At 39.4% G+C, this 22,742-nt stretch overlaps 2 protein-coding genes across 3 annotated transcripts in view; one reads left to right on the plus strand and one right to left on the minus strand.

The window, feature by feature from the left end:
- The window catches only part of LOC143521480 (MTRF1L release factor glutamine methyltransferase-like), a 20,254-nt gene extending 915 nt beyond the window's left edge, over positions 1–19,339 (plus strand). The window contains exons 3-12 of one of the 2 annotated variants that reach the window (XM_077014387.1): positions 2,260–2,351; positions 2,598–2,639; positions 15,750–15,843; positions 16,063–16,191; positions 16,497–16,561; positions 16,664–16,713; positions 17,409–17,514; positions 17,630–17,725; positions 18,452–18,562; positions 19,121–19,339. In XM_077014387.1, the coding sequence (XP_076870502.1) occupies positions 2,260–2,351; positions 2,598–2,639; positions 15,750–15,843; positions 16,063–16,191; positions 16,497–16,561; positions 16,664–16,713; positions 17,409–17,514; positions 17,630–17,725; positions 18,452–18,562; positions 19,121–19,157 (822 nt within the window). In that variant the 3' untranslated portion in view covers positions 19,158–19,339. The remainder of the gene's footprint in view (positions 1–2,259; positions 2,352–2,597; positions 2,640–15,749; positions 15,844–16,062; positions 16,192–16,496; positions 16,562–16,663; positions 16,714–17,408; positions 17,515–17,629; positions 17,726–18,451; positions 18,563–19,120) is intronic. The other variant, XM_077014388.1, reaches the window with a different exon arrangement.
- Positions 19,340–19,579: 240 nt separating this feature from the next.
- LOC143521481 (cytokine-inducible SH2-containing protein-like) lies at positions 19,580–21,189 on the minus strand. Its single transcript, XM_077014389.1, has 2 exons — positions 21,164–21,189; positions 19,580–20,355 (listed from the first exon to the last, which is right to left on the minus strand). Exon 2 carries the CDS (start codon positions 20,252–20,254, stop codon positions 19,865–19,867), a length of 390 nt encoding a protein of 129 aa, XP_076870504.1. The 5' UTR covers positions 20,255–20,355; positions 21,164–21,189; the 3' UTR covers positions 19,580–19,864.
- Between the last annotated feature and the right edge of the window lie 1,553 nt (positions 21,190–22,742).

The following is a 22,742-nucleotide window of genomic DNA, read 5'->3' on the forward strand; positions in this document are numbered from 1 at the left end:
TTTTTTTTGGATCTCGACCCTAACCCTAACCCCCAGCACACTGGATGTGAAATGAAGCAGTGACTACGATCGTAAGGTCAGAAGGTCAACTCTGATTTGTTTGTATTTGTTTGGGTAAACTACAGAAATAATTTGCCTTTCTGCTCTCTCCCTGCACTCCACTTCACTTTTAGAAGACCATAAATAATAAGAGCATTTACTGCTCTTTTGTTTCTGGCCAGCAGCGCCGGTGCATCATAAGAGCGAACACAAGGTCTGGCGTTGATTTGTGGCATTTGGAAACTGTTACTGTTGTCTTTCAGCACATGGACAAAAAGAATGATAAATAAAGTCAGTAAAGCAGGCTAATTCAAATGCTAGAATAATTAACCAAAGGCATAACTAAACATTAGGTTTGCTAATCTCTTAAATATGAACTTCTTGTTTAAAATGATTTTTCTTTATTTGGTTGGTAAGGTAGTTAGTAAGGTATATTATTCAGTAAATTCTTAATTTATTCAGTAACCTCATTGAAACTGTTTTTCACTGCTTTGCATCCACCACTGAATGAATGACAAATGCTTTCAGTCATGAAGAAAAACCTGCTGAGCAGATAAAGAATTCTATGCAATATGTAGGTAGAGATCAAAAAAGCAAAGAATGCACTGGCTAAACTCAGTGGGTCAAATCAGTTGTAAATCAAGAGCTGATATCGAACACATTTTTCTGACTCATATTGCAATTGTAAATGAAGTTGCACCTGTGTTTTGGAATTAAAGTTCCAGCCCTAAATGTGGAAGGGGCTGGTCTGGGACACCAGACCTCACGGCTGAGTGTTCTGGACATGTTGGGTTCTGGGACACCAGACCTCACGGCTGAGCGTTCTGGACATGTTGGGTTCTGGGACACCAGACCTCACGGCTGAGCCTTCTGGACATTTTGGGTTTTGGGACGCCAGATCTCACAGCTGAGTTTCCTGGACGTGTTGGGTATTGGGAGGCCAGACCTCACGGCTGAGTTTTCTGGACATGTTGGGTTCTGGGACACCAGACCTCACGGCTGAGCCTTCTGGATGTGTTGGGTTCTGGGATGCCTGGCCTCATGGCTGACCCTTCTGGAGGTGTTGTGGGCTTAATTCAGCAAAACTTCAACAAAGGGAATTTGCCTACCCGTTGACTTCTATGAAGAGCTTGTAGTAGGTTCTAGTATGAAGGTAGTGAGCTAAGTCCTACATAACACTAGTGAAGTCCTCTTCAAAGCTCTAATGGGAAAGGATATTTGATTATATCTTATAGCATGGTGTTACTATGTTTAAAATGCAGCTCTTTGGAAGTTCTGCATTTTTATTAATTGTTATTCATTGCTACTTTGATGTTAGCTCAGTTAATTGTTCAAGTGAATATCAAAAGCAGCGTGTTTGCTACAGTCTGGCAGATAGTACATAAAAACAACTGTAGATTTCTGGGGCAAAATCATATGTACAGCTGAGATGAACATCTCATACCGATGTATGAATCTACAGGGTACCTTTGAAACGTAGACATTGCTTGGCGTCTACGTGGCTTAACAATACAGATATAAATTACATTGATTGAAAGCGAATATTTTGAAAATCAAAACCATGGATGTTTCACTGACACAATGTGATGTAATATGGAGTCAAAAAGCAATCATTTTACTGTTCAATTACTTGTGGACTCTCCACACAGATTGTATGTGAATATAATAATAATAATAATAGAATGAAATGTACTCCAAAAAGAACACTTATTAACAAGACAACATGCTCTAAGTTTGGTCTAGTCTAATCAGCATATGACTAATCTATTAAGCAACTGATGCTTATTCTATTTCTAGCTTGTAAACATTTTTAAACAATAGCAATGTAATTTATTGTGGAGGAGTCTGTGTACAAACATACTTTATGCATAGAACCTCAGGTTTTATTAATGAAACCTCAGGCTTTATGTATAAACTTAAGGCTTAAATTTAATTGGTTTGCCTGTCTGAGTCACTTTTTCATTTTTATAGTTTAGCTGAGTGATTCACTGTGTATGTTATCTTTCTGTATTTATCCATTGGGAGGACACATATGCATGTACTCTTTCCAGCAAACATACTGTGACCTAGTCAGGCACAATTACTGCCTGTTTGCCTGGAAACTTCTAGGAATCAAATTATGTTTTCCACCAGTCCGAGTGCTTTGTTTTCCTAATTTGTTCTCTCTCCCTCCCTCCCTCCCTCCCTCCCTGTATCTCTTTGTTTATCTGTCTATGGAAGCTGGAGTGTGTGGAGAGAAGAAGACTGAAGGAAACTCTGACTGATAAGGAGAGAGAGAGTGTTTGGAGATTATGTTCCAGACGTCTCACGAGGTACCACCATTGCTGTTCTGGATGTTTCTGTGTGTACCCTGGTAGTGTAGTACAGACACATACTGATAATTACATTATAGGATCTTGAAGAGTGGATTGGAAAGAGTGGAAAATCTTGTCTTAAATCTTGTGGGTTTCATTTTTTCTGTGTGTGTGTGTGTGTGTGTGTGTGTGTGTGTGTGTGTGTGTGTGTGTGTGTGTGTGTGTGTGTGTGTGTGTGTGTGTGTGTATATATGGTTTACAAAGACTAAAAACAAGGTTACTGACCAGCATTACAAGGACACCCAGGTATACAAGGACATCCCAAGTGTCCTTGTAATTCCGAGAGCATGAATGTTGTTTTCTGACTTAAATAAATCAAATCAAATCAAATCAAATATATTTGTATAGCACTTTTCACAACATATGTTGTCACAAAGCGCTTTACAGGATTAAGAATCCCCAAGAGATTTTTGGAGTTTCCAAAAAATGTCCTTTTATACCACAATGTGTATGTGTGTTACAATGATGTCCTCTGAAACCAATGAATGGTATAGAAGTATTACACAATTTGGCGGGAATTTTTACAACATTTCCCGCGAAACAATGTAACCAATTTCCTCGCGGAACGAAGGCATCATTTTTTCCCGTGAAAGAGGAGGATTGTCACAGAGGCAGGATCTTCACGGAGGGGCAGGATCACAGAATTTAAAAGTAAGTAATTTGTTTGTATTATTTCCTATATTTCATAAAATTAATATAAATTTTATGGCACAAATAAATGTAAAAGATGTGGGAAATACACATATTTGTCATATTGGGCCATCCACATGACGTCTGACGTTTAATATATGTTTACGATGACAAAACAAGCATTCATTCAAAACAATTAAAATCATAAAACAGGTACGGTGACAGATAAACGCGCACTCTCATAAGCAGCTGTGATCATCGCTGTGCGTGTGGCGTTGTGGTCTGTCGCTGACTTGTTAAAGGAGAGAACGGGCCTCTACGCCTCCATGTAGCTAATGTTATATTGGAAATCCCATAGGGTCGCTAGCGGAAATTAGCATTATAATCGCGTTGCTAATTTGCTTTCTAAAACATCACGTACAGCATATTTTCTCATGTAGAAGCATCAAAGCACTCATAAATGTTTGTGATCTAAACAGCAGGCTAGAGCTACTCATTCTATATTGTGTTTTGTACTGTGCTGGTGTGAATAGCTAAGAAATTATATGGCACAATTAGCTTGATGCTAATGTTATATTGGAAATCCCATAAGGTCGCTAGCGGAAATTAGCATTATGATCGCGTTGCTAATTTGCTTTCTAAAACATCACGTACAGCATATTTTCTCATGTAGAAGCATCAAAGCACTGTTTCTGCTTCTATCATGACTCTGAAGAACACACCCACGGCAGCTCATACTAACTGAACATACCCCTAACTGAAAAGAAAAAATCTATCTATCTATCTATCTATCTATCTATCTATCTATCTATCTATCTATCTATCTATCTATCTATCTATCTATCTATGTGTTAGAAGCATTTGTGTTTCTGCTTCTATCATGACTCTGAAGAACACACCCACGGCAGCTCATACTAACTGAACATACCCCTAACTAAAAAGAAAAAAAATCTATCTATCTATCTATCTATCTATCTATCTATCTATCTATCTATCTATCTATCTATCTATCTATCTATATCTATGTGTTAGAAGCATTTGATAGAAGCATTTGTGTTTCTGCTTCTATCATGACTGAAGAACACACCCACGGCAGCTCATACTAACTGAACATACCCCTAACTGAAAAGAAAAAAATCTATCTATCTATCTATCTATCTATCTATCTATCTATCTATCTATCTATCTATCTATCTATCTATCTATCTATCTATCTATCTATCTATATCTATGTGTTAGAAGCATTTGTGTTTCTGCTTCTATCATGACTCTGAAGAACACACCCACGGCAGCTCATACTAACTGAACATACCCCTAACTAAAAAGAAAAAAAATCTATCTATCTATCTATCTATCTATCTATCTATCTATCTATCTATCTATCTATCTATCTATCTATCTATCTATCTATCTATATCTATGTGTTAGAAGCATTTGATAGAAGCATTTGTGTTTCTGCTTCTATCATGACTCTGAAGAACACACCCACGGCAGCTCATACTAACTGAACATACCCCTAACTGAAAAGAAAAAAATCTATCTATCTATCTATCTATCTATCTATCTATCTATCTATCTATCTATCTATCTATCTATCTATCTATCTATCTATCTTGGTATTTGTCCTTAATTCTGTATATGTGTACATTTAGTTATGGTTTAAAGGGACATGATTTATGTTTCAGGCCTCAATTATTAGGTGTATTGGTATTTGTTCATGATTCTGTATGTGTACATTTAGTTATGGTTTAAAGGGACATGATTTCTATATCGGGTCATGTATTTAGTGTCTTGCTGTTGGTTATGACTGACATCTTTGTACATTTATATATGGTTCACAGGGGATGATAGTAGCTATATCGTGACAACTATTTAGTGTCTTGGTATTTGTCCTTAATTCTGTATATGTGTACATTTAGTTATGGTTTAAAGGGACATGATTTCTGTTTCAGGCCTCAGTTATTTAGTGTATTGGTATTTGTTCATGATTCTGTATGTGTACATTTAGTTATGGTTTAAAGGGACATGATTTATGTTTCAGGACTCAAGTATTTAGTGTATTGGTATTTGTTCATGATTCTGTATGTGTACATTTAGTTATGGTTTAAAGGGACATGATTTCTATTTCAGGACTCAAGTATTTAGTGTCTTGCTGTTGGTTATGACTGACATCTTTGTACATTTATATATGGTTCACGGGGGATGATAGTAGCTATATCGTGACAACTATTTAGTGTCTTGGTATTTGTCCTTAATTCTGTATATGTGTACATTTAGTTATGGTTTAAAGGGACATGATTTCTGTTTCAGGCCTCAGTTATTTAGTGTATTGGTATTTGTTCATGATTCTGTATGTGTACATTTAGTTATGGTTTAAAGGGACATGATTTCTATTTCAGGACTCAAGTATTTAGTGTCTTGCTGTTGGTTATGACTGACATCTTTGTGCATTTATATATGGTTCACAGGGGATGATAGTAGCTATATCGTGACAACTATTTAGTGTCTTGGTATTTGTCCTTAATTGTGTATATGTGTACATTTAGTTATGGTTTAAAGGGACATGATTTCTGTTTCAGGCCTCAATTATTTAGTGTATTGGTATTTGTTCATGATTCTGTATGTGTACATTTAGTTATGGTTTAAAGGGACATGATTTCTGTTTCAGGCCTCAATTATTTAGTGTATTGGTATTTGTTCATGATTCTGTATGTGTACATTTAGTTATGGTTTAAAGGGACATGATTTCTATTTCAGGACTCAAGTATTTAGTGTCTTGCTGTTGGTTATGACTGACATCTTTGTGCATTTATATATGGTTCACAGGGGATGATAGTAGCTATATCGTGACAACTATTTAGTGTCTTGGTATTTGTCCTTAATTGTGTATATGTGTACATTTAGTTATGGTTTAAAGGGACATGATTTCTGTTTCAGGCCTCAATTATTTAGTGTATTGGTATTTGTTCATGATTCTGTATGTGTACATTTAGTTATGGTTTAAAGGGACATGATTTCTGTTTCAGGCCTCAATTATTTAGTGTATTGGTATTTGTTCATGATTCTGTATGTGTACATTTAGTTATGGTTTAAAAGGACATGATTTCTATATCGGGTCATGTATTTAGTGTCTTGCTGTTGGTTATGACTGACATCTTTGTACGTTTATATATGGTTGACAGGGGATGATAGTAGCTATATCGTGACAACTATTTAGTGTCTTGGTATTTGTCCTTAATTCTGTATATGTGTACATTTAGTTATGGTTTAAAGGGACATGATTTCTGTTTCAGGCCTCAGTTATTTAGTGTATTGGTATTTGTTCATGATTCTGTATGTGTACATTTAGTTATGGTTTAAAGGGACATGATTTCTGTTTCAGGCCTCAATTATTTAGTGTATTGGTATTTGTTCATGATTCTGTATGTGTACATTTAGTTATGGTTTAAAGGGACACGATTTCTGTTTCAGGCCTCAATTATTTAGTGTATTGGTATTTGTTCATGATTCTGTATGTGTACATTTAGTTATGGTTTAAAAGGACATGATTTCTATATCGGGTCATGTATTTAGTGTCTTGCTGTTGGTTATGACTGACATCTTTGTACATTTATATATGGTTGACAGGGGATGATAGTAGCTATATCGTGACAACTATTTAGTGTCTTGGTATTTGTCCTTAATTCTGTATATGTGTACATTTAGTTATGGTTTAAAGGGACATGATTTCTGTTTCAGGCCTCAGTTATTTAGTGTATTGGTATTTGTTCATGATTCTGTATGTGTACATTTAGTTATGGTTTAAAGGGACATGATTTCTGTTTCAGGCCTCAATTATTTAGTGTATTGGTATTTGTTCATGATTCTGTATGTGTACATTTAGTTATGGTTTAAAGGGACATGATTTCTGTTTCAGGCCTCAATTATTTAGTGTATTGGTATTTGTTCATGATTCTGTATGTGTACATTTAGTTATGGTTTAAAAGGACATGATTTCTATATCGGGTCATGTATTTAGTGTCTTGCTGTTGGTTATGACTGACATCTTTGTACATTTATATATGGTTGACAGGGGATGATAGTAGCTATATCGTGACAACTATTTAGTGTCTTGGTATTTGTCCTAATTCTGTATATGTGTACATTTAGTTATGGTTTAAAGGGACATGATTTCTGTTTCAGGCCTCAATTATTTAGTGTATTGGTATTTGTTCATGATTCTGTATGTGTACATTTAGTTATGGTTTAAAAGGACATGATTTCTATATCGGGTCATGTATTTAGTGTCTTGCTGTTGGTTATGACTGACATCTTTGTACATTTATATATGGTTGACAGGGGATGATAGTAGCTATATCGTGACAACTATTTAGTGTCTTGGTATTTGTCCTAATTCTGTATATGTGTACATTTAGTTATGGTTTAAAGGGACATGATTTCTGTTTCAGGCCTCAATTATTTAGTGTATTGGTATTTGTTCATGATTCTGTATGTGTACATTTAGTTATGGTTTAAAAGGACATGATTTCTATATCGGGTCATGTATTTAGTGTCTTGCTGTTGGTTATGACTGACATCTTTGTACATTTATATATGGTTCACACGGGATGATGGTATTAAATTAATACCATTGCTAGTATGCTCTGTGTCACGGTGATCCGGCCCCTTGGCTCAAGGGAGACTTGAGCCAAGACTAATTCCTGAGACTGGCATGATTGCTTCCATATTTTTACACTTCCCTCGCCCGTCACAGTAATGATAAACCTAATCATGTCCCTTTAAACCATAACTAAATGTACACATATTATAGAGAATCAGGAACAAATACCAATACACTAAATACATGAGTCCTGAAACAGAAATCATGTCCCTTTAAACCATAACGAAATGTACACATATACAGAATTGAGGAGAATTATATATTGTCTTTTGACTCCCTCTCCTTGTCCCTCCCTCTCTGCTGCTGTAATATTGCAAATTTCCCCGCTGCGGGATCAATAAAGGACTATCTTATCTTATCTTATCTTACACTAAATACTTGAGTCCTGAAATAGAAATCATGTCCCTTTAAACCATAACTAAATGTACACATATACACAATTAAGGACAAATACCAAGACACTAAATACATGACCCGATATAGAAATCATGTCCCTTTAAACCATAACTAAATGTACACATACAGAATCATGAACAAATACCAATACACTAAATACTTGAGTCCTGAAACAGAAATCATGTCCCTTTAAACCATAACTAAATGTACACATACAGAATCATGAACAAATACCAATACACTAAATAACTGAGGCCTGAAACAGAAATCATGTCCCTTTAAACCATAACTAAATGTACACATATACAGAATTGAGGACAAATACCAAGACACTAAATACTTGTCATGATATAGCTACTATCATCCCCTGTGAACCATATATAAATGTACAAAGATGGCAGACATAATCAAACAGCAAGACACTAAATACATGACCCGATATAGAAATAATGTCCCTTTAAACCATAACTAAATGTACACATACAGAATCATGAACAAATACCAATATCAAATACCAAATACCAATGTGCAATAGCTACTACTTCAATGTGCAATAACACCTTACATAAGATTACTACATTTTTAATAGCATATTTTCTGTAACCAGTATACATACATTTTTTGTTTTTGTTTTTTTTTTATTTAAATTATTATCTGCCTTATATATTGTCTTTTGACTCCCTCTCCTTGTCCCTCCCTCTCTGCTGCTGTAATATTGCAAATTTCCCCGCTGCGGGATCAATAAAGGACTATCTTATCTTATCTTATCTTACACTAAATACTTGAGTCCTGAAATAGAAATCATGTCCCTTTAAACCATAACTAAATGTACACATACAGAATCATGAACAAATACCAATACACTAAATAATTGAGGCCTGAAACATAAATCATGTCCCTTTAAACCATAACTAAATGTACACATACAGAATCATGAACAAATACCAATACACTAAATACTTGAGTCCTGAAACAGAAGGGCTGTTAGAACAAAAAGACAAAAATTAAATAATAGAGATCAATAGTTATGTCCCGATGCTTCTTTGTCTACTGAAGACACTCTTATTCTTCTTGGACATCATCTGCACCCTGGTTCTGCTGGAGTCCAGCAGAGAGTTCTGTAGTGTGTTCTGAGATGACATTCTATTCTCTGCTGTTAAATGCCTATGTGATTTGTCTGGCTGATCTGGGGCTTATTCCAGTCCTAGCAACTTAATCAACAGATCTTTGACTCAGCCAGCTTCCCTGCTTCCTGCTCAGTGGGTCTTCAACCTCCTGTTTCTGAATCTGTCTTGTCCCATCTCTGGTCCATCACATCAGCAGTATGTGCATGTTCCTCTGGCTGAGGAACTGGCCTCTGTCTTGCATTTAGTAGAGAACATGTAGTGTTCCTGTTTCCCTGTTTTTACGTTGCGTCACAGGCCTCTACTGAGGCATCCAGAAACTAGAGCCCTCCACTGAACTTTCCAAGCTTTCACCGGACTTCCTAGAGCTTGGAACAAGGGTTTACTAGTCAGAAGACCAGGCCTGAAGTCTCCTTACCTGCAGTTGACATTGTTGTTGCTTCTGTTTCCCTTCAAAATGGAGGACATCACCACTTTGATTAATTCTAACATTAATCAGCCTGTGGCTGTTCTGGGACTTCAGGTACTCTCAGGCCATGGTTGGGCTCCTTAAGCAACACTGTATTCCCAAACCAGGTGCCCCACTAGGTTCCCCAAGCCAGAGTCCCCTACCAGACTCCCGAAGCTCTAGGCCTCAGATACACCAAAAGCTAAAAGACACCTCTAGGCTCCTCAAGCCAGGCGCTCCCTGACTGAAAAAGTCACCTCTTAATCTATCGCTGCCCAGGGTCTTCACCTCATGTCAAACAGGCTCAGAAGCAACTAGCCTCCACCACTACTCCCAAGCCACAGGACCCTCCAAGTTTCACCAATCTTCCATTGGGCTTCCAATTCCTAGGTCTGAGACCTCTGCTGTAGTGTCTTTGTCATCACTGATCCACAAGCCACCAGCCATACAAGTCACGTTCGTCACAGTGCAAGCTTCTCAAGTCAGAGGCCCCTACTGAGCTACACATGCTAGATACCTCCAACATACCACAGCTGCTTTCCCAAACTGCCAGCTTCCTCTGCCATTTTCAGTGTGAGGCCTTTGCTGTGATTCTTAAGTCAAAGGGCTCCACTGGGCTCCTCAATCTAAAGGTATCTGTCAGGTTCTCCAAGCCAGAAACCTTCCCAAAGCCAGAGGCCTTCACCAGGCTACACAACAACGTTCCCTTCAGTCCTGCTCCATAAGATAATATTCCTAAAAGAAACTTTAAAGTTTTCCAATGTTTATTGCTAAATTATAATACAATAAAATATGTCCTATACTTGTAATGCTGTGCCATCAAAACAGTCAGTTCTTTTGTTATGTTCAAGTATTCATATGTATTAAGGAATTAATGTTTTGAGGGCTGTAGTACAAGGATGGATTATAGCTCTACATATGTTTAGAATTGTGCACGTTATCAAACTATTGCAAAAACGATTTCTGAAATGTACTGTTGGTGCAGGCACTACTGAGACTTCTGTTGCTGGCAATAATGGTAGGATTTTTGATGTTCACTCTATTTTTGTGCATGTTTATTTCTTAATGACTGTTTAAAAATGCTATTAAACTGTATTAATTATTTATAATAGAGCTCATCAGAAAAAGGAAAAGGGCCTACACAAAGAAGCCTTGGACCACCACGGAAGTCAAAGCCGTCATGACACATTTTGGGCGGCACATCAGGAATGGGAAGTTAGCTTCTTTAATAGAATGTGACGCTTGCAGAAAGGCAGAACACCCAATTCTGGAGACACGGACAGTTCAAAATATTAGAGATTTTGTACGTAACAAGGGATTATATTACAAGCATGCTACCCTTAAATAACTCACTATCTGCTGTAGGTGCCTTTAATAAGGCTTTATGAGTATGTACATCGCTATGCATTGTAGGTTCTTTTCATTTATAGGACCTTATGAGTTTTTACACCCCCATTTTTAAATAGGGCGTTCTGAGTTTGTAGTTTGCTTTAAAGAGGACCATATGAGCTTGCAGGCATGAAAATCTGTCACCTTTCGGCGAAATTCGCCGTTTTGAAGTTGAAAAGGGTGACCTACGTGAATCGTGTAGATCCGATGAGTTTTTTGTTGGGGGGGGGGGGGGGTCAGGAGATTATATGTATATATTTTAATTATCATATTGACTTAATAAGCAAACAGAGCACTTCCGAAATCGGCAATTTCAATGACACCGTGGCCAGCAGTTTCCGCCCAGAACCTTCATAGAGGCCAAATAGCGTTTCAATCATACGAACATTCTTCATTCATGTTATTAATTTACTGCTAAGCGGGACGAGAAGCAGGACCTAGTGCTACACCGGGGACAAGACAGAAGAGCGAACATTTACCACTACATTTACCACATCATACATTTACCACTACATTTACCAGATCGTACATTTACCAGTGGATTTAATTGGGTTATTAATGGTTTCAATCGTTTTCATAATTTGCGGTAAAACAGTTACTGCCGTTCGCTACAGCGTTGAACACTGTCAGAGCTACACAAGCTCTTGTGATAAATAGGTAGATAGATAAGCCATTAAGTTCGCGTCAACCCCGTGTAGTTAACGGTGACATAAAATAAGAAACAAGATTTTTTTCTAATGTGTCTGTAGTTGTAACTGGTGAATCCAGGGACGTGTGATAACATTCGCACCAGGGCTGAAAAGGTTGAAGATGAAGTTGTAAACTCTTGTCGTTTGAGTCTGCCCTGTGCTTTAGCCCATGTTAGAAAATAAAAACACGTGAACCCTGGTATTTTTACACTCATTTTCGCCGCTGTTGTATTTATTGGTTCATTAAGATGTAATGGTTTTGACTGAGCCATCTGGAATGGCGAAAGCGGCTTCTCGCGTTTACGATCTGGCTCCATACATTGAATCCAAGACAGTCAAAAAAAATTTTTTTTTATGGATTTCACTATATTTTACGGAGCCCGTAAGGTGACATCATGTAAAAAAATAATAACGCGTGGCCACGACTTATTAACGCGTGGAAACGAGATACTAATGTCGCCTTTCACACGCGGCAACAAAGTTTATTTTTTCACAGCAAAGCAAGCAGATCCCAGGGATGTTCGCGAACTGACTGCCCAAGGAAGGTAAATCTGGCTTTATATAAAGTAATACTTAATTATCTTGTTCGCACGCGTTAATTATCTCGTTCGCACGCGTTAGTAAGTCGTGGCCACGCGTTATTATATTTTTTACATGATGTCACCTTACGGGCTCCGTAATATTTGGCATCACCTGTCGCTGTACCCCCATACACCACCAGCCACCCCCCTGTCGCCGTATCCCCATGACGTCACATGTCAACGCCCCGTTGCCGTATCCCAGTGACGTCACATGCCCCGCCCCCCGGTCTTCTCACCTTTTTAACCCCTGACCCATTTTCATGCCTGGCTTGTAATGTTCTGTAGGTTCTTGGAAGGGCCTTATAAGCTTGTACTTGACATTTGGAGTCTTTTCTTTTGTAAGGGCTCTCAAGAAGTCATACTTAGTGGTTCTTAAACTGGAGCCTTGAGTTATACTGATAGCAGACTTTTATAGTTGTGATTTATATTGTACAGTGGGGAAAATAAGTATTTAGTCAGTCACCAATTGTGCAAGTTCTCCCACTTAAAAAGATGAGAGAGGCTGGTAATTGACATCATAGGTAGACCTCAACTATGAGAGACAAAATGTGGAAAAAAAATTGAGAAAATCATTTTGTCTGACTTTTAAAGAATTTATTTGCAAATAATGGTGGAAAATAAGTATTTGGTCAATAACAAAAGTTCATCTCAATACTTTGTTGTATATCCTCTGTTGGCAATGACAGAGGTCAAACGTTTTCTGTAAGTCTTCACAAGGTTGGCACACACTGTTGCTGGTATGTTGGCCCATTCCTCCATGCAGATCTCCTCTAGAGCAGTGATGTTTTGGGGCTGTCGGCGGGCAACACAGACTTTTAACTCCCTCTAAAGGTTTTCGATGGGGTTGAGATCGGGAGACTGGCTAGGCCACTCCAGGACTTTGAAATGTTTCTTACGAAGCCACTCCTTTGTTGCCCTGGCAGTGTGCTTGGGATCATTGTCATGCTGAAAGACCCAGCCACGTTTCATCTTCATTGCCCTTGCTGATGGAAGGAGGTTTGGACCCAAAATCTCACAATACATGGCCCCATTCATTCTTTCATGTACACGGACCAGTCGTCCCTTTGCAGAGAAACAGCCCCAAAGCATGATGTTGCCACCCCCATGCTTGACAGTTGGTATGGTGTTCTTTGGATGCAACTCAGCATTCACTGTCCTCCAAACACGACGAGTTGTGTTTTTACCAAATAGTTCTACTTTGGTTTCATCTGACCATATGACATTCTCCCAATACTCTTCTGGAACATCCAAATGCTCTCTAGCAAACTTCAGACGTGCCTGGATAGGAACTGGCTTAAGCAGGGGGACACATCTAGCACTGCAAGATCTGAGTCCCTGGCGTCGTAGTGTGTTGCTGATGGTAGCCTTTGTAACGTTGGTCCAAGCTTTCTGCAGGTCATTCACTAGATCCCCCCTTGTGGTTCTGGGATTTTTCCTTACCGTTCTTGTGATCATTTTGACCCCACGGGCTGAGATCTTGCGTGGAGCCCCAGATCGAGGGAGATTAGTAGTGGTCTTGTAGGTCTTCCATTTTCTGATTATTGCTCCCACAGTAGATTTCTTCACACCAAGCTGCTTGCCTATTGCAGATTCAGTCTTCCCAGCCTGGTGCAGGTCTACAATTCGGTTTCTGGTGTCCTCCGACAGCTCTTTCGTCTTCACCATAGTGGAGTTTGGAGTGTGACTGTTTGAGGTTGTGGGCAGGTGTCTTTTATACTGTTAACGACTTCAAACAGGTGCCATTAATACAGGTAATGAGTGGGGGAAAGAGGAGCCTCTTAAAAAAGAAGTTACAGGTCTGTGACAGACAGAAATCTTGCTTGTTTGTAGGTGATCAAATACTTATTTTCCACCATTATTTGCAAATAAATTCTTTAAAAGTCAGACAAAATGATTTTCTCAATTTTTTTTACATTTTGTCTCTCATAGCTGAGGTCTACCTATGATGTCAATTACAGGCCTCTCATCTTTTTAAGTGGGAGAACTTGCACAATTGGTGACTGACTAAATACTTATTTTCCCCACTGTATCTAGTAAATGTAATGTTCTGTAGGTTCTTGGAAGGGCCTTATGAGCTTGTACTTGACATTTGGAGTCTTTTCTTTTGTAAGGGCTCTCGAGAAGTCATACTTAGTGGTTCTTAAACTGGAGCCTTGAGTTATACTGATAGCAGACTTTTATAGTTGTTGTGATTGTATTGTATATAGTAAATGTAATGTTCTGTAGGTTCTTGGAAGGGCCTAGTGAGCTTGTACTTGATATTTGGAGTCTTCTTTTGTAAGGGTTCTCGAGAAGTCATACTTAGTGTTCTTAAACTGGAGCCTTGAGTTATACTGATATACAGTTAGGGAGCCACTGTCGAAGTGTTTTTCTGTTTTGTTTATTTCCAGGTTAGTATTTCAAGTTAGTTGTTGTATTGGCATTACGTTCTGGTATGCTGTCATACATTTTTTTTTTATGTTGCATGCTAGATGGCATTTTTTAAATGTTTTATAGCACTGTATAATTAAATTTTTTTTAAGATTTTTAAGATTTTTTGAAGATGTTTTTAAAGAATTTTTAAAAGATTTGTAAGCCAGGGTAAAAGTATTCATATGTATTAAGGAATCAATGTTTTAAGTGCTGCAGGGCTAAAAGTAAAATATTGAAATTGTAAAAACTGACTTTGTAATACACTCTCATGAACTTTTACATGTAAATCTGTTCACAAATAAATGTTTTCTCAAATATAAAATGTTTTTCCATGTGTTTCAAATAGTTGAGATAAACAATATTTTAATGCATGGATTTTATTTTATTTTTTTATTAAGTTACTTATGATATTAAGTAATTTTATTAATTGCGATACAAAGGGGAGACTTAAAAAGAACATTAAAATATGGTATAGGAATTTATAAGTAACAAATAAATAAGTAAATAATTTATTGACAAGATTTTTACTTGTATTATCAACATACTTTTGATTAAAAAGAATGATTCCATAGTACAGTCCTAGTAAACCATATATGACCTTGTAATCCACCTTCAGGTTTGTGTTTGTGTATTTTATATAAACAGTCCTAGTAAACCATGTTGTCCTGGTAATCCACCTTCAAGTTTGTGTTTGTGTGTTTTATGTAAACAGTCCTAGTAAACATGTGTGCCCCTGCAAACCATGTTTTGTTGTGTCCCCTCAAACCTGTAAAAAGTCAGATGCTCAGTTCACATGATTTTATTATCCACAAACAAAATTTTAAGTGGGATGTATCTTAATGGATCCAAACTGAATTATTTGACATATATATTTCATTGATAGGGTATGAGGAAAGCAGTGTCCTCCTAAACCATGGTGGTTGCATGCTGTCCTCATAAACACTGTATACCTGTATGTGTGTGTGTGTGTGCGCGCGTGTGTGTCGGGGGTTGTGTGTGGGGGCTGACATGCTGAACTGTGCTTCAGAATGCCTGTACAGTACGTGATTGAGGAGTGGGACTTCAGGGACCTGACTCTGAAGATGAGACCTCCAGTGTTCATCCCACGTCCCGAGACAGAGGTCCTGCCTTCCACACACACACTCTTCATCCATCCACACAGTCTTGATCCATCCCCGACTCAATTCCCGGCATCCTGCAGTTCCCTTCATGGTGTCATCCAACCAAGGATTTTCACATGTAAATGAACTAGAAATAAACCCAGGACACTGCGGGACATGAAGAGGAGAAACACGCACGTACACACGGTGTGCATGTCCATGTGTCGGGCTTGTGTGCAGGAGCTGGTTGGCTTGGTCCTGGACCATCTCCAGTCAGAGCAGATGAAGGCGGGGGGGGAAGCTGCTGTCCTGGAGGTGGGCTGTGGGTCAGGTGCCATCACTCTGAGTCTGCTCCACGCTGCCCCTCAGGTTGGGTCCACCACCCTTCAGGATCCTAGTATCCTTTTGCCTCTTGATGTGATAAAGATATATTGAAATATTTCATTCCACATTCATGATGTGTGTTAAAGTTGTGGCATATGTTTCCTGTACTTGTATTAGAGAGAAACGTAAGAATAAAACAAATACATAATAATAATAAAGCTAATACATAGTAATAAAAACTAATACATAATAAAAAATGTAATAAAAAGCATACTTTTTTATCACCATAATTGTGGTTGTATTTAATGGTTGTATGAAAAATATTAATTCTTTAATGTACTTTCTCTAAGCTCAAGGCCATTGCGTTGGACAGAAGTCATGAAGCAGTGTGTTTAACAGAAGAAAATGCGAACAGGTGGTTATAACCTCTGGATGTGGGGGTGAGTACATGCATGTGATAAGGTTTCACTGATGAAAATATACTGTGTGTGTTTTTTTCTTGTTTTTTTTGTAACAGATTGGGTCTTCAGGACAGACTGGAAGTTCGTAAATTAGATATTATGAGTGGTAAGTGGATTAAGTACATGACATGCTGTTGCATTTGTGTAGACTGTGATGAAAGGTTGGATTCCTTTCCTCTTTCCTGCTACTAATCCGGGGTGGGTTTCCCGAAACGTTCGTAGCGCCAAGTACTTCGTAACCTCGTATGAAACGTACGAGGTTAAGAAGTACTTAGCGCTACGAACGTTTCGGGAAACCCACCCCTTATCGGTAATTCCTGTCACTAACCACTGAAAGACAAAGGCTCTATTTTAGCAGATAGGATCATGGAAGCATTTCTTTTTTCCATGGTTCTCATATAACAGACTTTTGTCTGGTCTTTCAGACACTACGGTTCTCGTATTTAACTATTTATAATATTAACATGTGAAAAAAAAGATGTAGTCAATATATCATTTCACTTCTTTGAAATTATATTATTCAACCTTTTCTTTATTTTAAAATAGAAATTGATAAGACACTTGAATAATCTTATAATGGAAGTATTAGATATACCAGTTACATGCCTGATTTCACTTGCTAGGATGTTTTCTTGAAGTAAAAGGACCACTGTCCCGCCTGACCATTGTCCTGGATGCATTTGAGTGGTCACACTGTTGCAGTGACCAGAGCCTGTTGGCATGTCTGTTCTGTGCATTAACACTGCCAGCTTTGAAAATACTGTGTTTCAATGTGTGTGGGTGTATGTGTCCTATTCGCAGATGCGGGGTTGATGGTGAGGGACTACAGTCCTGTTGACGTGCTTGTTAGTAATCCACCCTACCTGTTCACTGAGGATATGACGTCTCTGGAAGCAGAGATACTTAGGTATACACACAATGGACCTCACGTATATGGACTAAGACATTTAGTGACTGATACATAAACATTCAGATGTACTTCCAGTGCCTACATAAATGAGCCTCTGTGATCCTCTGTACAGGTTTGAAGACCACTCAGCGTTGGACGGTGGTTTGGATGGAATGTCAATAATCAGACAGATTCTAGCTGTAGCACCACAACTCCTAACCACTGATGGGTAAGAATGTATCTGTGTGTGTGTGTGTGTTCAGGTGGGATGCGTTTGTGTGTGTGTGTGGTTTTTAAACGAGCCTTCTGGTAGGTCTGTTACACAATGAACATGAGCTTGTGTCTGTGGCCTCGAAGAGCATTGGTGTATAAATAGCATGCTCAAATCTCGCTAAGGAGCTTTCCCAGCACTTCTAAAACACTTCAGGGAATCCGGTACCACTCACAGAGTATTCCAGGGACCGGGTGTCTTTCTCACTAATTCCCCCTACGGCAAACACAATGATGAAGAGTTTTCAGTAGACTTTGACAGTTAAAAAGCAAGGCTTGTGAAACACATCTTCTGTTCCGATGACATTGAGAATTTTAAAGAGGGGCTAACCCCCCGTTGGAGGTGTAATAAGCTTGGAACACTTGTGTTGAGGAGAAAGTATTTTAATGTGTGCAGAAGTGTCATGTTCTCTGTGGTACTTTTCAAACATTTCTTTGTGTGTATGACCTAGTATACATTTATTACTGTGGACTAGTTAATTCGCTTAAGCTTCTAAGATCTACTTTTCATTCGTGTTGTGTCTTCTATATAATTTAACCAAAAAGCCATCATACTTAATTCCTCTAATTTTGACCCCATATTGTATTTAAGACCTTCTTTCTGATAAAAAAAAATCAACCTCAAACATGAATTTTTTCGGGTGTCGTTTCTTCACTCTTTTGTCTGTCTCTGCCTCCCTCTCAGTCGGGTGTTTTTGGAGGTAGACCCACGCCATCCCCCTCTCATAAAGAGCCTTGTAGAGGAACAGATAGAAGGACTGCAGTATGTGGGAACAAGCTATGATCTTACCACCAGGTCAGAATGACTAAAAATCACACTTTTAATGTAATAATAGGTGTGTGTATTGAGTATATAGGTATATTTATCCTGAAACTATGTTATGTTGCATTATGTTACTGCAGCCAAACCAGACATTTGAAAACATCTTCATCAACTAGTGTTAAATATTTGCACCATCCTTTCTGGTAGTGTTTCCCAACTAACATTTTTGAGAAATGTTTGGTTGTGCTGTGTGCTGCCCATGACTCTGCACAAGTGTCATATGAGGCCAGTTTTGTGTGACAGCTCCTTAGATTAGCACCCTTGAGACGCACCATCTTGCAGAGGTCTCAGTGACTCCTAGAAACACCTGCAGAATGATGCAATAACGTACACCTTTACACCACACATGGTTTATTTAAATCCACCAGCCAATAAATAGAATTATTATTATTTCTACGCAAAAACAACTCCCTTCCAAATTCCTGGTTTTCTCATAACATTATTAGATAATATTCTCCAGTGTCTAACTGTACGGATGAGCACCACTGCATTGATTCTGTGTTGTTGTTGTTGTTGTTGTTGTTTTTCTAGGCCACGGTTCTGTGTCCTAAAGAAGAATACTAGGTAGTCTGTTGAAGGCCGGGTGTCTGAGTGGTCGCTTCGGGGTTAGAGCTATAGACTGTGTAAGAGTGAAGTCCAGGCTGAAAGAGCAGGGGAGATGACGCACACCGCGGAGGAGAGCTGATATGCCTGTCTGGATGGACTCTGAGGACTTGTTTTACTGGCCTTCTGCTGGGGTCCAAGGCATGCACCCCCCCCCCCCCCCAGTACTGATCATTCTAGAGCTGAGAATGGTGCAGATTGTAATTCTACAATTTTACAGTGAAATTACAGACCAGCCATGTGACTCCATGTTACTTTTTTTATCATGAAGGGTACTAGACGATGCAAATGCATAAAAAAAAATTAATACTTTGAAGCTATGATAACTAAGGTACTTAGCAGGGGTTTCCAAGCCCTGGAGAGTTGCACAGTTTTGTTACAACCCTGAACTAGCACACCTGCTTCTGATACTGAGAAGCTACTGAAGGACTTTATAACCTGCATCAGGTGTGTTGGATTAGAGTTGGAACTGAATTCTACAGGGCAGCAGATCACCAGCACTGCGCTTGTCCACCCATATTCAACAGCTTTTTATAGTAGCCATCACTGGACTTTATGCAAAAGTCCAGTTTCTATGGAAATAAGCACCGCCGATATTCCCATGGCTGCTTTGCTTCCTGAGTGAGGTCATCATCCTGTTCCTTTGACCCGGCTGTGCGTTCCATGGTGCTTTCACAGATGGAAAGGGTAGTTCTGCAGATACTCGAGGAGTGGGTTTGGTAGAGGCAGCATTTTGGGGCACTTGGTGGCTCTGTTGATGGCCAGTCGTGTAAGATGCTGTAAGGAGGGAAAGGCTTGAGGCCTGTTCAGTGGGCGTTTGAGCTTGAGAAATACGCTGCAGTCCGGAGGCGCCGGTGGGGCCGTGGCGTCGCTCTCGTCCTCGCCCGCCCCCTCCTTGCCCTTCCCGGAGCCCACATAGTGCTGCACGAGGCTGGGCACGTTGGGGAAAGAGTGGAGCCGTGGCCTGGCCGGAGAGCTGGAGTCCAGGCGGAAGCGCCCGCGGCTGTACTCAATGCGGACATTGGTGGGTCCGCGGACTGTTTTGACGGACAGGGTCAGCATGTAGAGCGGGTGACTGCTGTCCCGAACAAGGAATGTGCCCTCTGGTGCCCCCTGCAGGACGGAATGGGCCTCACCAGCAGTGATGGCACCCCAGTACCATCCTGGGAAAAAGAAAAAAAAGTGTAACCATTAATCACTAGTACTGAAGGAGAGAACACGAATTATGTTAAACAGTAATGGCGATCTTTCACCATTCAATTTCCATGTCTCTGCTGGTTGTGTGATGCGATTGTATTCTAGACTCTAGATAACACTCATAACACTCATATGTGTGCTGTGCCATTGTTTCTTAACACATTGTTGAGAAAATAAGTTTTTTGCTTAGCAATAATATTAGCAATAGTATATTTTGCTCATTAGTATGTGTGATATTAAAATTAGATATGATTGCTGCATGATATGTTTTAAAGCTATACATTTTGAGAAGGGCAATTCAGCTTTTAGTTGCATCAGAAAATTCAATGGTCTAAGACAAGTGTTAGACTCTTGTGAAGTGTCTGTGAAATATGTTCTACACTGATAAGCTCCACAGAAGGTGAATAGCAACAATTGCCTGTAATGACACCTTATCAGGCTGAGACACTGGGACCATGGAAGAGCACTGAGGGGGTGGAGCCATACCATATATAACTTACATGTTACTAGTAACTTTCAGATCTCTCTGGTGTACATGTTTGGTGTGTGTGAGATCTCCTGAGATATATCTTAGTTATAATAAAGGCCTTTTGATATTGCTATAAATTTGGTCTGTTGTTCCTGACATCCTCCTCTGCATCAACGAACACGCTGGGCTAAAGTGGTTCAAAGAAGTGTCCAGCCCAACAACATGTACATCTAGCTGTAAATGTCCTCGCTTGTATGAATTTTAAAACGATCTGGTGTTTGCCTGAGCATGTCAAGGGTTTGTACCTGATGCATCAAGATAACAGAATGTGCTGCCATGTGGCTTTAGTAATTATTACATTTAAAATTTAACTAGGCTTCTCATATCTTTCCATTCAAACGTAAAATACAGATGTACTCACCCCTGGACGCAGAGAATCATCGTGAGAATCGAGCCTACAATCTGATTCCTAAACGATTTCAAAGTTATTGTGGCTGTTGTTGCCGTTAGTTCAAAATTCACTACGACCGCGTTTCTTCTTCACGCCTAAACGATCCTCGGTACCACGCTGTCAACTCCCTTGTGAAAATGACCCACGTTATAAAAGGACGCTTTAAATAATTACAAAAGGATCTAAACTGTGCATGAATCGGCAGCATACATGGTTTGGGCAAATGAAAGGTGTCACGCCAGTTAATATCCTAAACCCCAACACGGTAGGGTTTGGCTTGTTCAGTTCGACTGAATTCCAGCGACGGCGTTTCTCGGAACCAGCGCGTGTGCCAGCTCCTCTGACGCGCTCGGCAGCCAGTCCCACAGACCGTGTGAATCTTTATTTCTAGGATACTACTTCATATCGTGTTTTTTTACAAGCTCAGAAGACTTCAGCATGGTTTTCTTACAGTGTGGGACTCTGCTTGAGTTTTTTTTATTTTTTATATGTAGCCGATGTAACCCAAACGAATGTAAACTACGCCACTCCCGAATTATAAAAGGGGGGGGAAAAGCCCCATCCAATCGTAATGGTTCCCCGTGATGATCCCCATACAGTGATCACACAGCTGTAGGTACGATAACACTTTTATTATAACAAATGTAAAAGAAGGAGCGATGACATCACAACCCCAAGGTTAAAAGACTCTAAGATAGTAACACTAGGTACAGCCTCAAATGGGTCCCGTGGGTGGCAGCTACGCATAGCCCAGGTACAAGAAAATAATCACTGCAACCATTAGCTGCGTCCTCCAATTTGGACACACACCCAAGTGCGCAATGCCACTCCCCAGACTTTCAAACGTAAACTGTTTCAAACACCCCAAGCACAGCACACAACCCTGGGCTAAAGTGAACTGCCAACCACCAGACAACCCAAAAAAAAAAGGAACCCAGCTACAGAGTCTTACATAAAAAGGGGCTGTTAAAATACAACAATTACAGCTGGTTATTTAAAATAAAATACAAAGCAGATAGAGCTCACCTAACTGGCAATGCAGAACTATGACTAATTTACATCGACAATAATGCCCAATATAAAGTAAAAATCTGTAGAGTTCGTTGTAGGTGTTGTACTACACACCACAAACACAAATCAAGGTGGGAAAAAAACAGCGGCTGCACCACAGGCGCGTCTCCACTCCTCTGCAGCCTCCCCGGACAACTGCACTTCCAATCTTCTCCCCCAATATCAATGACTGTGTCAGCAGCCCAAACTCTCCGTACTGCATCCAGCGTTTCTCCTGCGTACAAGCGATCAACCCACGAACCCGGCAAAGTCGGCAACTCCAAACTCCGTTCGCGTTCCGAGCACACGTTTCCACAATGGCGGCACCTCACGGGTATCGAGGGAGCTCCTTATATCCACATTACGTGATTACCAAAACGCTG

This window comes from Brachyhypopomus gauderio, chromosome 8 (assembly GCF_052324685.1).
Source record: "Brachyhypopomus gauderio isolate BG-103 chromosome 8, BGAUD_0.2, whole genome shotgun sequence".
In the NCBI taxonomy this organism is placed as follows: Eukaryota; Metazoa; Chordata; class Actinopteri; order Gymnotiformes; family Hypopomidae; genus Brachyhypopomus; species Brachyhypopomus gauderio.

Coding starts and splice junctions, on each gene's coding strand:
- LOC143521481 (XM_077014389.1), bottom strand. CDS start 20,254: ATGCTGACCCTGTCCGTCAAAACAGTCCGCGGACCCACCAATGTCCGC.